Genomic DNA, 14500 nt, shown 5'->3' on the forward strand with positions numbered 1-14500 from the left:
TTTAAATGACCACCTCTTTATTTTATGACTCTTAGTTCATGACTCAATGATACCTATATGTTATTCCTAAATAAAGCATTCAGTATTTTTCAAGTGTATACTTTAAGATCATTGTTTGTTTATAGCACCATTTAAATATACCATCTGACTAATGATTATTTAGGTTTGTTCAATTATCTTTATTGTATGAAGCTTCTGACATCCTTTTGTGATAAAAATGTTATAAAACCCTATGCAGCATGTCATTTAGTATACAGTGAGAACATTTACAATTTTTCTGTTTTATATATAAAAATGTGTTATAGTACACCTCATAGAGCTTAAAATAAGGAAAAACACAACCGCATGTTCAAAATAAAGAAAGATTCCATTATCACACAATCATCGTTGACTTTGCAATAATTTTACGATACAAATGTAATAGTATACACCATATTATAAGAATTTCTACAAAACAAAATATTTACTTGTCGCAACCACTTTGGATTTTAATCAACAATTCGTGTCATATTGTAGCGGAAACCGAGAATTTTGATCGATATTATACACTATCAGTTAAAATAAATCATATGGTTTTCATTTGTGGAACTTAATTTTGGTATTAAGATTATGCGTAATTTATGTTTTGGAAATATTTACCTGACAAATTCCAATCATTCAGGATATGATTTAAGTACTTAAATCACGTATATAAGATCAACTCAAAGTAATGTTCAATTTAGTGCTAGTAAAATTACACCCTTTAACACAAATCGGGTACTCATGAAGTGACTATTTTTTTATTTTTTTTTTTTTTTTGGGGGGGGGGGGTTGCAAAACAATGACTTATGTCATAAGATAAAGGCTATTTCCATGTTAGAATATGCTATCTATAGTTTTTGTTATTTTCTCCAGATTTCTTTTAATCTTGAAATCACACAAAAATACTGAAACAATATTAAAAGCATGCGGCGAATTTTTAAAGATCATTAAAAACAATTTAAGTTATATAAAAAATATGACAAACAGATGATTTTCATCGCAGCTTCGTCTTTTTCTTCAGTCTTGATATATATTACCTTTAGGTATTTTTAACACGCGGGTAAGTGATTTTTGTGCATACACATTTTTGACAAATTTTGTTGATAAAAGTTACGACAGGTATCTGCAAACAAATTTATTTATGTTACTCAATTCAAATCATGGTACGGGAACAGGTCAAGCCCAAGCTATGTTCATAATAACTATGGAAGTTTTAAAATCTATAAATAACAAATTATCAGCTCCATCGGATACAATGTAACTATTAAACCAGTCATTTTCACTCAATGCCATTTTAGGTTTTTCATATTTCACTTCATACGTATTTTATACAATTAATCTCACAAACGACAATTTTATCGTAATATCTCTAATTTATGCCAACATGACTTTGACATACGATTGGCCACGAAAGATGTTGCAGTAGCCTAGTTTTTGGAAGCTACATAACGTATCTTATATGTAATGATATATCCCATGTTATAATTTCAGTCTTTAAAGATTGTTCAGCCCGACATAACTGTTATCCTGTAATTTCAGTTTCTTCTATCAGTCTAACTTACTCGTATTTTTATAATATAAAAACCCCTTTAAGATATATTGCCTGCTTCTTGAATTTGTCTTTTGACGTCTTTTTTTCTGTGATATGCAGACTTCGTTAAATCTGACCCTCCCCCTTCCGATTGTCATTTGATTTTGTTTCGCCGATTGTTTTCCGGCTAAAGGCAGAATTTGTCACTTTTTCATTTGCACGTCACTAAGGTATTACATTGAAGGTTCCGTGGCAACCACCGTATGAACACATCTGCGTATGTTTCTATATCCAATTGTCAATTATAAGTATTAATTCGGTACAAAGGGGCGTGTACAGTATCAAATATTCTAAAGGCTGACATAACTTAATATTCGATAATAACCAGGAAGACGGTAACAGTTAAAGGATGATTCAACATCCGTTATACCTCCGTGGGTGTTTTGCTCTTTAATACTAAATCTTCAATACTAATAAAAATGTTTCTACTTTCTTTCACTGACAGAAATATACCATTACCCATCACTTCATCAGTTTTTTAACTACGCCAATGGGCTTTATACAGGGTTTGCAAGTGTACCACATGATTCATTTTACAGAAAATAATAGCAGCTATTAGAAGAAGCATAATTTTAATTCTAAAAAGTCATTCTTCTTGCTGTGAAGTTATATTAACAATCACATCTTTAATGTCTACTATCATTCCTAATCACGTTCCGTTTGCATTAGACAATTAATTTCCATAGATACAGATCACATCAATATCTGAAACAAATAAATAGATTCCCGAAGGTTATCATGGAAACGAAATAAATTTGATTCGCTAAAACACCAAATGGCTTGACCTTTCGTTCACACTCTTATATCATGTCAACAGATTGCCTCTAGTTAATTATCTGTCAAATCTGGTCCCAGGATAAATTGTTATTCAAAGGAAAATGGTTTTATTTTTCTTTGTATTCTGTATTTGTTTTATTAAACATAACGCTTGAAGACTTCATCTTAAAATATAAAAATAATTGTCGATTAATTCCTCCGCGTATGTAATTTTCAAAATTGTTTTCATGCTCATCAGTGAAACTTAAACCAGTGACCTACATTTCATATTGTGATTGACAGGGACTAAACAACATCTTTTGCTATTGTAGGATACCAGAAACAAAGGTTCTTATAGGCTTATAGGCCATAAGTAAAATATGACGAAAGAAATGTCAAGCTGTAATTTTAATAATCACGAGAACAAATATATTGTACTTAATATACACAATACAACAAACTTAAGCAAAACAATTCTTGTGTTAGCCATTCAGTCTAATGTATATTTATACACCACAACAACAGGTGTCAAGTGTTGAGTGGCAGCCATGAAAAGTTGCCCCGTCCTTCACTCACTTCAATTTTGTTATATTTCTCAGGTTTTTTGTGGTGATTGATTCCAACACTGTTAGGTAATGGTGTTGAGAATTGAGTACCGCTCAAGCCGGTGCTAGGGGTCGTGCGGGATGTTGCATTTGTTCATTATCCCTCATGTACAGACTCAATCAAACCGAGTCTGCAATTTCCATGTAATTTTGTTGTTCTTAATGCTTCCGAGGGATGACCTTTTTCCAGATATTTAACTAATTTACGGTCTTCACAACCCACTAAAAGTCGGCCTACACACCGACGATAAAGATCCTGCTACGACTATTAATGCTTGAAATCAGTCAAAAGAAACAAACGAAGCATCGAGTTGTGACATCGGACAAAAAGAATTTCTCCACGGTTTTAAATATGTTACAATGAGATGTGTTGTTAAAACATCAACAAATTTTTTGCTCATTGAACTATTGATCTCATTTTGTTATTGACAAGCGAATATAAATAAATATCTAAACAAAGCGGCGCTAAGTGTATCAATGAAATTATGCAAAATTATGTCACTATTGTTTCAATATAGAATATATTTCAATATAGAATATATAAAACGTACTGAAACGGAAACTATTTCCCTCTCAACAAGTTGCTACCTCAAACATCCCGATATGTTCAAGTATATCAAAAAAATCAAATAAAAAGACATATATCATGTGTTTTTGTTTTTGTTTTGTTTTTTAAATAATTATATATATTTTGAGGTGCAAACGGAGTACATAACATATATTGAAGTTTTGCTAAGACGGTCGTTTGACTTTAAGTATTTCTTGAAATCAAAATGAGATAATATACAGATATGAAATCATCAGAAACAGATGGAAGTTGTAACAGGAACTTATTAATTGACATGAACTTGTGAATGTATATCCTGGGCGTCTAGACAAGCTCTTAATTAGGGTTATTTCATTATTCTTTTTTTTAAATCGGTACATTTCGTGAAGTAACAACAAAGCCCTTCTGCTAAGTTGTCTACAGTCATTAGCATAACCAAAGGACAGCTGGTATAATAAACACATTTGAACAATAAGGTATCTAATTATATTTTTACATAAAATCGTCTGATATGGTAACAACTGTTAGTTCAAAGAAAGACAAACAATAAGGAACATGAATAATGAATGTTATCTTTTATTGTTGAAAGCAGACATGTGAGGTCAAAGCTCGTACAATATGGTGCAAAATACAAATAGGCACAGAAACCAATTAAAATTGTCTACATTGCTTCTTGTCTTTCCTTGTAGCACAACTTGGCGTTATATTGCAAAATAAAAAAAAGTACGTGGTATTAATACAGTAGCATGGTGAATTAAAATGTTTAGTGCATGCATGTTTGTTCTTCATAGTGACTTATTCTCCATAAAACGATGAAGATTATCTTAAAGAGAAATAAAACGATGACGATTATGAAAGAGATAAATAAAATTTCATGACATTGAGTATTCTAACCAATATAGTAAGAATAAAACAAATTATACTGTGCTCCTCTTAGTTCACGGTACTTAACGCTTTGAAACCAGAAAGAAAACAACAAATGAAACTTATGATACAAAAATTGTCATAAGCTATAACATATAGGTATTTTCTGCTGTATGGCGCAAGGAAACAACAATATATTCAGTCAAAGTCAATTTAAATGGACCAAACGTAGACCATGTGTCGGCCATTTTGTCAGCATGTCATAATTTAAATCGCGGTAATGATGTTACATTTCAGTTTTTAGCTCACCTGAGCTTGCTCAGGGTGAGCTTTTAGGATCGGTGAATGTCCGTCGTCCGTCCGGCCGTCCGGCCGTCCACAATTGCTTGTGAACACTCTAGCGGTCGCATTTTTGCCTCAATCATCATCAAACTTGGTCAGGATGCTTATCTAGTTGAAAGCTCGGATGAGTTCGAACATGGGTCATCTCGGATGAAAAACTAGGTCACAAGAGCTAAAAATAGAAAAACCTTGTGAACACTCTAGAGGTCACATTTTTGACCCAATCATCATCAAACTTGGTCAGGATGTTTGTCTAGGTGATAGCTCGGATGAGTTCGAACATGGGTCATCTCGGATGAAAAAGTAGGTCACAGGAGCTATAAATAGAAAAACCTTGTGAACACTCTAGTGGTCACATTTTTGAACCAATCATCATCAAACTTGGTCAGAATGCTTGTCTAGTCAATTGCTTGGATGAGTTCGAACATGGGTCATCTCTGATGAAAAACTAGGTCACAGGAGCTAAAAATAGAAAAACCTTGTGAACACTCTAGTGGTCACATTTTTGCATCAATCATCATCAAACTTGGTCAGGATGCTTATCTAGTTGATAGCTTGGATGAGTTCGAACATGGGTCATCTCGGATGAAAAAGTAGGTCACCAGAGCTAAAATAGAAAAACCTTGTTAACACTTCAGCGGTCACATTTTTGCATCAATCATCATCAAACTTGATCAAGATGCTTGTCTAGGTGATAGCTCGGATGAGTTCGAACATGGGTCATCTCGGATGAAAAACTAGGTCACAGGAGCTAAAAATAGAAAAACCTTGTTAACACTCTAGTGGTCACAATTTTGACTCAATTGTCATCAAACTTGGTCAGGAAACTTGTCTAGGTCATTGCTGGGAATAAATCGAACATGGGACATCTCGGATGAAAAACTAGGTCACAGGAGCTAAAAACAGAAAAATCTTGTTAACACTCTAGTGGCTACTGTTGTGATCCAAATATTCTGTTAATTGGTCTGAAAGTTTGTTTTGATGATTTCTAAGTCAAGATCGAACATGGGTCATCTTGGATGAAAAACTAGGTCACACCACCCAAATATGGAAAAACCTTGTTAACATTCTAGTGGTCACATTTTCGACTCAATTATCATCAAACTTGGTCAGGATGCTTGTCTAGGTAATTGCTTGGATGAGTTCGAAATCGCATGTGAAACTAGGTCACCGGAGCTAAAAATAGAAAAATCTTGTTAACAATCTAGTTGCTACTGTTTTGATCCAAGTATCCTGGAAATTGGTCTGAAAGTTTGTTTTGATGATTTCTAGGTCAAGTTTGAATATGTGTCACCTGGGTAAAAAACTAGGTCGCACTGCTCAAATATGGATAATCCTTGTTAACACTGTAGTAGTCACATTTTTGACTCACCTGTCATGAGACTTGGTCAGAATGCTTGTCTAGGTAATTGTTTGGATGAGTTTGATAATTCAGGTGAGCGATCTAGGGCCATCATGGCCCTCTTGTTTTATGTTTCAGTTAAAATTTCTACATGTTATTTTGGTTGATTTAAAATATTAAAATAATCCTTACTTTGTGACTCAAAATTTATTTTTTCAACAAACAAGAACATTTAAAAAATGATGATTTTTTCAGACATATACACAAATTTAATGGACTATTGTTAGACTATTGTTGCTTCTTGCAGAACTTTGTAAAATGCTGATCTGTTTTACGTAAAAATCTAGAGATTTAAAATATTTTGCACAAAAACTTTGTTGTATAGGTGTATGAATAAAATGTGTCAATTCTCACCAATTTTAACGCTGGTCACATAATAATATGCCATTACCGTGAAATAAGTGATGACGCAGAATTAGTGATGTTGAATATATGCAGGAATTATGTCTTTCCTTAACATTTAGTAACTACACATGTATTTTCTCCTTTAAATAGTCGATGTTTCTGCGGTAAAGGATGAACCATTTCAAATTTAATTTTACCTTAAGAAAATGTGAACATTTTAGATCAGACTTTTCTATGAATAGTTGTTATTATGAAAAGTTTATGGCAGAATATTGTTACAATTATTGTGACTACAGGAAGATTATTTGACTAGGCGTTACACCGTGTTTAAAAGACCTGAACTTATAACTAATTTTAACTGGACGGTAAATAGAAATTGATCTTAATTTTTTTTTATTTAAATCGTTTTGCTTAAATCAAAATGATGACTTAAATGTTATGTTTGTATAATTAATTGGCATACTACTTTGCCAGGAAGCAAGACATCACTGACACGTATAAAAGCTGTCATTAACTTAAATTACGAGCAGTTAACGTTTCCAGTAAATGTCATTCCATTTATCACTTCAATGTTCGAAACTGTTTAATAACCTAGTATCCAGGAGAATATCGTTTCTTTCAAGGAATAAAAATCACGAACCATATAAACCATGGGAAAATTAAGAGTGTGTCAAATGTCAAGTGTTGCCGATTTACTTTAAGTGCTTGCGTTTAAGTTTTATTCTAGGAAGAAAATGTTTGTCATGAATTAGTTGATTTATGTATGTCATTTAGTACTTCACACGCTTCCAAGTGATTGGATTTTTATTAATTTTGCTCATGTTTCAACGACAAAAATTAATTAACCAATACAAATCTTTATATTTTGCTCCTCTAGTGACGTCATTTTATCACATAAGGGGTTCTTTCAATGACGATTACCTAAAAATTCATAAATGATAGTCTTCTAAATGGTTATTTATTTGTGTTCAAGTAAAAAGCAAATTTGAAAAGATTATGACGAAACAATTGTGAAAAATGTGATAAGCTCATTTGTCCATTGTCAAATTGAGCTAAATCGGCTGAATAGTAAAAAGATTGACAGTTGACAACTTTGTTTATATTTTGCTAATTTTATGATAAACAATTTCATCAGGTAACAAACATCTAGCATTTCTCTTACACCGTTATTTAAATATTACAAAATTGATGTTTCTGAAGAAGTATAAAAGTACTTGTTTCTGCTTGAAAGTCATTTCCTGTAATATTTCTAAATAAATGTTAGCTTCAAAGAACGAAATACTTCGATATTTTTTTTTCATCTTTGCGTGTCGAAAAAGTGTACGTATAAATATTAAGACATCCAAAAAAAAAAGATTTCATAAAAGGGTTTGGTAATTATTTGCGATACATTTGTCGAAGTTATCACTACCTTTAAAAATATTTTAGAAAGATATTGAACAAAATTGTTCTCCCGGCAATGATACGACCATTTTGGTGCAAATACGCTACGTAGGAGAGTCAGTATATTTAATAACAATGTGGTGGTGTGTGTTATAAGTCTTATGGGCCTTGTATAAAGAAGTAGTAAATATCTATAGAAATGGATCTGTAAATGTCCCTTTTCACAAAATTCCACTTAAGTTTTTAAATAATCTCATACTATCTTGAGATGTAAACAATTTGTCAAGAATGATAATGTACAAATTGAAGCAAGAAATTTTTCACACTCACAAAACATGTAATTCCCATTCCCAAGAAATGACAAGAAAGAAAGAAGAGATGAAAAACAATTGTACATAATGTTCAGCTAGCTGGGCAAGTGTGTTTTGCATCTAAAATATAAGTTTTGTAAAGTAACTAAAACAAACACGTTATTTTTGACTGAATATTTGTTCATACTTCATATTTGAATTATCAGCAGAAACGTTACAAATGGTCTCAACTTTTATTTTAAAATATACGATATTCCTTTTTGAAATATTACGAACTTTCAGTAACCTCTTCAGGGACAATGATTACAATAATTATACAGCATGCGATTTTATACCATTCATTGTATTGTTCTAATGAGCATGCGTGTCGAAATAAACACAGCGTTGAACCCATCAAATAGAACGATTTTTATGCGAACTTTTGCCAAGTTTATGGCATCATCTTTATGTAATTATTTCCCGAATTAACCCTATTTAAACGTCTGTATTAAATTGGGAAATATATCACAAGTTGAAAAAGAGAACAGCCTTTTACAGCTTAAACCTGTAATGTTTCGAAAAGCCATTAACATTCTAATCGTTTGAAATGATATTTATAATTATTCAGAAATCTCCTAACAGTTCAACTAAAGAGAGTTCAATATACCAGCTGAACCTTGTTTCTTTATGTTAACTAGTTTGCCTTAATACTTATATCCTTATTTGTATATTTTCTTTCTAATTATATTGTTATACTGACAACATTCGCACAAGACGGCATAAAGTTTTTAAATGTTGACAGTCTCGCACATGTTCTTCTTAAATAGATAAAACCAAGAATAAGCCTTTAGTGTGTATAATATCCTTGAGAGTGTTTTAGCATTTGATTTCTGTTTAACTTTCCATCACATTTAAATATGTAAAACCCGCTTTCTGTCGCTTTATTGGATACAATTTGAATACTTTCTTTTAAGACTGGGGAAATTATAGATATTATTTTACTTGTTATCTTTTTTCCACTTATTATCTAGTTGTAACAAAAAACTGTGAAAGTAACTATCTGTTTAAATATGCAGTATATTGTGATTTCGTTCGAAAATGTCAAACATCTATTTAGACTACGGTGTAAACTGTTATATACGATTGGAGTTCATTTCACCTATAATTTTAAAAAGACGTAGAGAATACAGACATGGTATAGTACTTGACCGAAACTAGATTGTCGTTCATATGTGAATGTCTGATATTTCATATCAGTTTAATTATTATATATGATGGTGGGCAAAAGAATTACAATAAACCATAAATTGAGGTATTGGCGTGGCCTATTGTTTGACCCGGTAGACTAGTTAGACATCGTTTGAATCCCTTCAGCTGCAAGCCATTGTCTCCATGTGCAAGAATCTTTGCACTAATTGATTAGTTGTGATTGGATCCATTGACAGATTCGACAGTGGTTAAATACGGTTCCAATACAATTAAACTAAAACTAACTAAAATTTGTATATTAAAATATAGTTAATTCATACAAATCATTTATTTTGTCATTTAATCGGTAGTAACACTAAACATAGTCATGTCTATAAAAACTTAAATTCTTAAATGAATCAAAATAACATAAAAAACAGATGTTTCTATTTTAATAAAAACACCTGAAAAAGACACCAGTAAGAAATACGACATTATTATATCAAATGATATGAAAGATATAAGAACGTTTAGAAAATATATAATATATATGTGTGTTTTCCTACAATCAACACGTTTTGGAACGTAGGGGATAAAACCACATCTTCAATTATCATAATATAATATTATAAAAAATCCAAACCAGAAATAATACCTGCTATCATACAGTTAAACAAGACTGGTGTATTGTTGTAAAAAGGACAAATACATGTCCATATACATATGTATGGAAATATATTTAGGGAAAACATAGTTGTCATTAAAACGACAAATCATTGTAGTTTTTTTTAAACGTAACATTGGTATAATAGGGGTCTACATGCTTTTGTAGATGATAAGATAACGTGTGATGACATATTAGCTTGGAAGTTGATTTCAAAGTTTATCATTTTTTTCCCGAAACTTGGCTGAGACGTCGTATCTGCTTCAATACTGAAATTAATAATGAAAAATTTTATGTTACAGAGATAACATAACACAAGTCATGAAATTCGAGTCATATCGATATACTTGTAATATCTATTTACATACTAGCTTCACTGACTTCTAATTCGGAAGGAATGTTAAAAGAAAATGATCGTTACACTCAATATTGGAGAACAATTGACATGACGAAGATCGAACCAACGACGCTGGATAATAAATCAGATGCTCACCATAAGGAACTAAGCGGGCCGACGTGCGTATATGAAGTATTTAAGGTGACAACGGACCCTTTACGCAGTACCACGAAAAATGCCATTTAAAACTAGTTTTTTGCGTAATAATTGTTATTTATGAAAAATTTATGCATTAAATATCCTTTATTTATATATAAATTTAAAAAATTCTAAAAAATGCTTTTGGAAAAACATGATTTTAAACAAAAACTGTATAATTTCAAATCGTCACAACAAAGTCATCTTTCATTTTTTTGCCATCAAACTCATGAAATATATACATCATTATAATATCTAGGGAACCGTGTCTCAGATTTTTTCTATCTTTTCTCAAAAAAATATTACGTAACGTCAAACATTTTAAGCGACTTTTTTCACACTACTTATTACGTAATTAAAGATAATTAAACATCTGGTTGAGCAAACAAAATTCCCTGACATGTAAATGAATTTCCTTTCATGTGTTTCAAACCGCATGTTAATTGCTTCATTATTAAAAAAGTTATGCCGATTTAAAATTGGTCCGGTTTACATCAAACGAAGTGTCAAAATCGGCCTTTTTTATGTTAATCCCTATTTTTACGAGATATTATTGCATAACTTGACAATATCGCATCAAATGGGGTCATAATATGCGGTCTCACGCTCTAACACACTTTTATGACCCAATCATATCTGACCAATTAAAAATTTGTTCATAACTAGCATTTTAAACAAGAAATTTCCCCATAACCTAATGTGATTTATTGTTCGTCTGGTATCTGTCGCAGTAGTCACGTGACTATCGGAAAAATTTGAGGCACTCAGTGGGGAAATGGAGCGTATAGAGCGATCATTGACTACCGCTGTTCAAAGTGCGGGGTAACGACTTGTTTCACTTTTAAATAATGTAAATTATAATAATAATTTAAAAAATACAAATAATAATTATTAAAATTATTATTATGGTGGTGGCGATTGAAAATTTATGTGTTTCTTCTATGAAATAATAAATGCTAGACTACTTGATTGTTATCGTTCGTTATAATTTAAAGATATACTATTCAAATATTTATTATTTAAAAAATATTGGTAATTGCAATGCAGACTTTGGTAAATATAAAATAGGTATATTTTGACTTCACATTAAGTAGATATGTTATGTATTAAAACCTAAACACTATAAGTGGACACACCATGAAAATATATAGTTTCATTAAAAATCTGACTTTTTTTAAACGGAAGGAGCCGTTCTTAGGAACCCAGATTCCCATACATATTTTGTACGTTTTTTTAAATAAGACATATTCAGCAAGAATTTTGTAATTGTAAACAATTTTCTGCAATAAAAATATTTATCTCAAAGATGTGAATAGTATATCTTTGATTATTTCACCATGTAAATGAGTACATAAAAGTCGTGTATAAGGTAAAAAGTACTTCAACAAAAACTTATTTCGCACATAATGCTAACTTCAGATGACTGCCTGTTACATTTCGCATTCCCGTTCTCCCTTATGTAAAATCTCGGCTATGTAAAGCTGCAGTCTAAACACATATTTAGCAAGACACTGTCATTGCCAAATGCATAAAATATGCATCGAAATAAGGGAAATGTATACCAATATTATCTTTTTTGTATATCATAAAAAATAAAGTGTTGTATTGCATACGTTATTCACAGGATATTGATTTACAACTAGCATTTGTTGCTGTACTGTATCATGTATTTGTGGCAAATGCGTAAGTTCGAACCCTGCTTCCGGCAATGTCTCTTTATCGAGAATTTCGAAAACTGATTATAATCCAACGTATTTTTTCTAGATTTGATTCAACATTCTTCAAATATGCTCTGCAGATGACCGTTGACATTCAGAAAAGCGATGGAAAAACAGGAAGTCAAATCAGATACGCAGTTTACCGCCACTGGGCGAGAGAGTTGAAGGTATTTTAAGAATATGCACACAATAAGTTATTCAAATATCAAGCAATAGTAAATCTGGCGCAATACAAGCACTTGCAATTAAACATTTATTCATGTCATTGACGAACTATCTTCCGTCTGCCTATCCGTAACATTTCGGTCCGGGATTTACACTAAATGCTCTAGATGAACAATTAACGAAATGCAATTTCGTAAGAACATGCTTATCACACATGATGTGAAAAAAGTTTGTCCAACTAGGGTAAAATTCGCCTAGCCCATATCTCGATGTACATGAAATATAACTGCTTTCATTTTATTATTCCATTTATTTATGTTGCACTCCTTTTACAGAGAATGGATGTTGGCATGGATACGATGGGAAACCCGCAGTATGAGTTTCCGAAAGAGGCCACCGAGTATTTACGAAAGCTAACTGGCGGCCCAGCCAAAAGAGAGAAACGACAGGTAAACATTTATCAATTTAATTAATCATTAGGCAATCACAATAAAATTTATTAATCAGAAATCAAACACAACAGAACATTATATTTGTTTGATCTAATCTATCGTCATATATACACAAATACAATACATATATAATACATATATATACAACATATAAGTATTTACTATATATACAAAAATCAAATCAATAATTGATATATCATGCCAGCGAAAAATTATACCAAATTCAATTGCGTCAAACTATTTGCCTATCCTCAATTAGAAAAATATGCTTTCATAACGAAGTGTCAATTTACCGGTAAATGAGAAAAAATTTACATAAGTGTATAAAAAAGTGAATATCAATATTCTCAATTGTTGCAAATTTATCAAAGTACAGTTACTATATGTATGTATTTACAAAATATTCAATATTTTAGGTGAAGGTAGTAGTTCCAATGGAAGTATTGTGCCGTGCCCTTGCCGTTCCTCCAAGGACCTAGATCGACCTGGCAGAAAGCCGTATTTTCGGCATGCATTATGAAATGTACATTTCAAATTGTGTTTTTTGTATTTGTTTGGAAATAAAATTATTTATAATATGTGTTTTTGTTCATTGTTGAAATAATCTACTACACCTGGAAAGTGTCATGGCATGTAAAGCAACAACAGTTACTGCCAAACATTGCTTCAAAATTTAGTCTATCACATAGTGTATGGAATGTCGTGATGTAGTAAGTTCACATGTAAGTTGGGGGGGGGAGGGGTATGACTACGGTGGCATAGAAGTGGGGAAGGGGAAATGTTGTTCTATAATTTGGGAGGGGGTATCGTCCGTATGGGGAGAGGGTGGGGTACAGAGGCTTAATTCTATTTATCAGCATTTATGCAACAGTTTATACACACATATTTCTTTTGTGTCCTTTCATTGGCATATTGCACTTCCTACATCTCCGAACAGTGTCACTTACGGCACAAACTGCATACTTTCCTGACTCGTACGTTTTTCCCTCCATTTTCTGAAAAGCATCCTCCATTTTAAGTGTTTCTTTTCGAATGTCCTTTCTCCTCTGTTTCCATTCAGGTTTGTGTTTGTATTCAGCAATTTGTATGCGTTTTTTATCAAGCGACCGCCACGTTTTAACAGTGAGATTTGGGATGCTAACTCCAATTTTTTTACACAATGCCTTATTGAAAACCTCCTGGCCCGAGTTCCAGTGCCCAACAGTCATTGCGGTTGATAGTCTGTACGCACTTTCACTATTATATTGTCGTTTTGACACTAATTTCCATAAAATTGAATGACAAGCCTCGTTTGCGTTCTGAGTAAGTCCCATTTGACAAGTTTTTAGGAGACTTTCTGACGAAAGTTCTTCAATTATTGGTTCTATTTCCTTTGTCACTGCCACCGGAAATGGATATTTCGGGAATTTGTACGTGTCTGTTCCCTGGGCTTTATCTACTTGGAATTTACACCAAGAATCCTCGCCGTTCGGGCAAAGATCATGGGTGGGATTTTCGGGAGTGGCTGAATAATGTGCGATTATAGCGCGTGTAGCTTTTTGCATAGCATCTAAGTTGCCTTTGTTTGTTCTAAGTCCTATTCCATAAAACACCTGAAAACTATCTATCACTTTATGGGTTAATCTGCAGCGA

General features: G+C 32.2%; 1 protein-coding gene across 1 annotated transcript; it reads left to right on the top strand.

Moving 5' to 3' along the window:
- Window positions 1-10956: 10956 nt before the first annotated feature.
- On the top strand, window positions 10957-13448 carry LOC132744762 (uncharacterized). The gene is made up of 4 exons (XM_060733543.1): window positions 10957-11355; window positions 12298-12418; window positions 12752-12865; window positions 13285-13448. The coding sequence occupies exons 1-4, from the start codon at window positions 11309-11311 to the stop codon at window positions 13345-13347; spliced, it is 345 nt and encodes a 114-aa protein (XP_060589526.1). The 5' UTR covers window positions 10957-11308; the 3' UTR covers window positions 13348-13448.
- Window positions 13449-14500: the final 1052 nt, after the last annotated feature.

Source organism: Ruditapes philippinarum, unplaced genomic scaffold, assembly GCF_026571515.1.
Source record: "Ruditapes philippinarum isolate M1 unplaced genomic scaffold, ASM2657151v2 ctg18910_1_1_1_1, whole genome shotgun sequence".
Classification (NCBI taxonomy): Eukaryota; Metazoa; Mollusca; class Bivalvia; order Venerida; family Veneridae; genus Ruditapes; species Ruditapes philippinarum.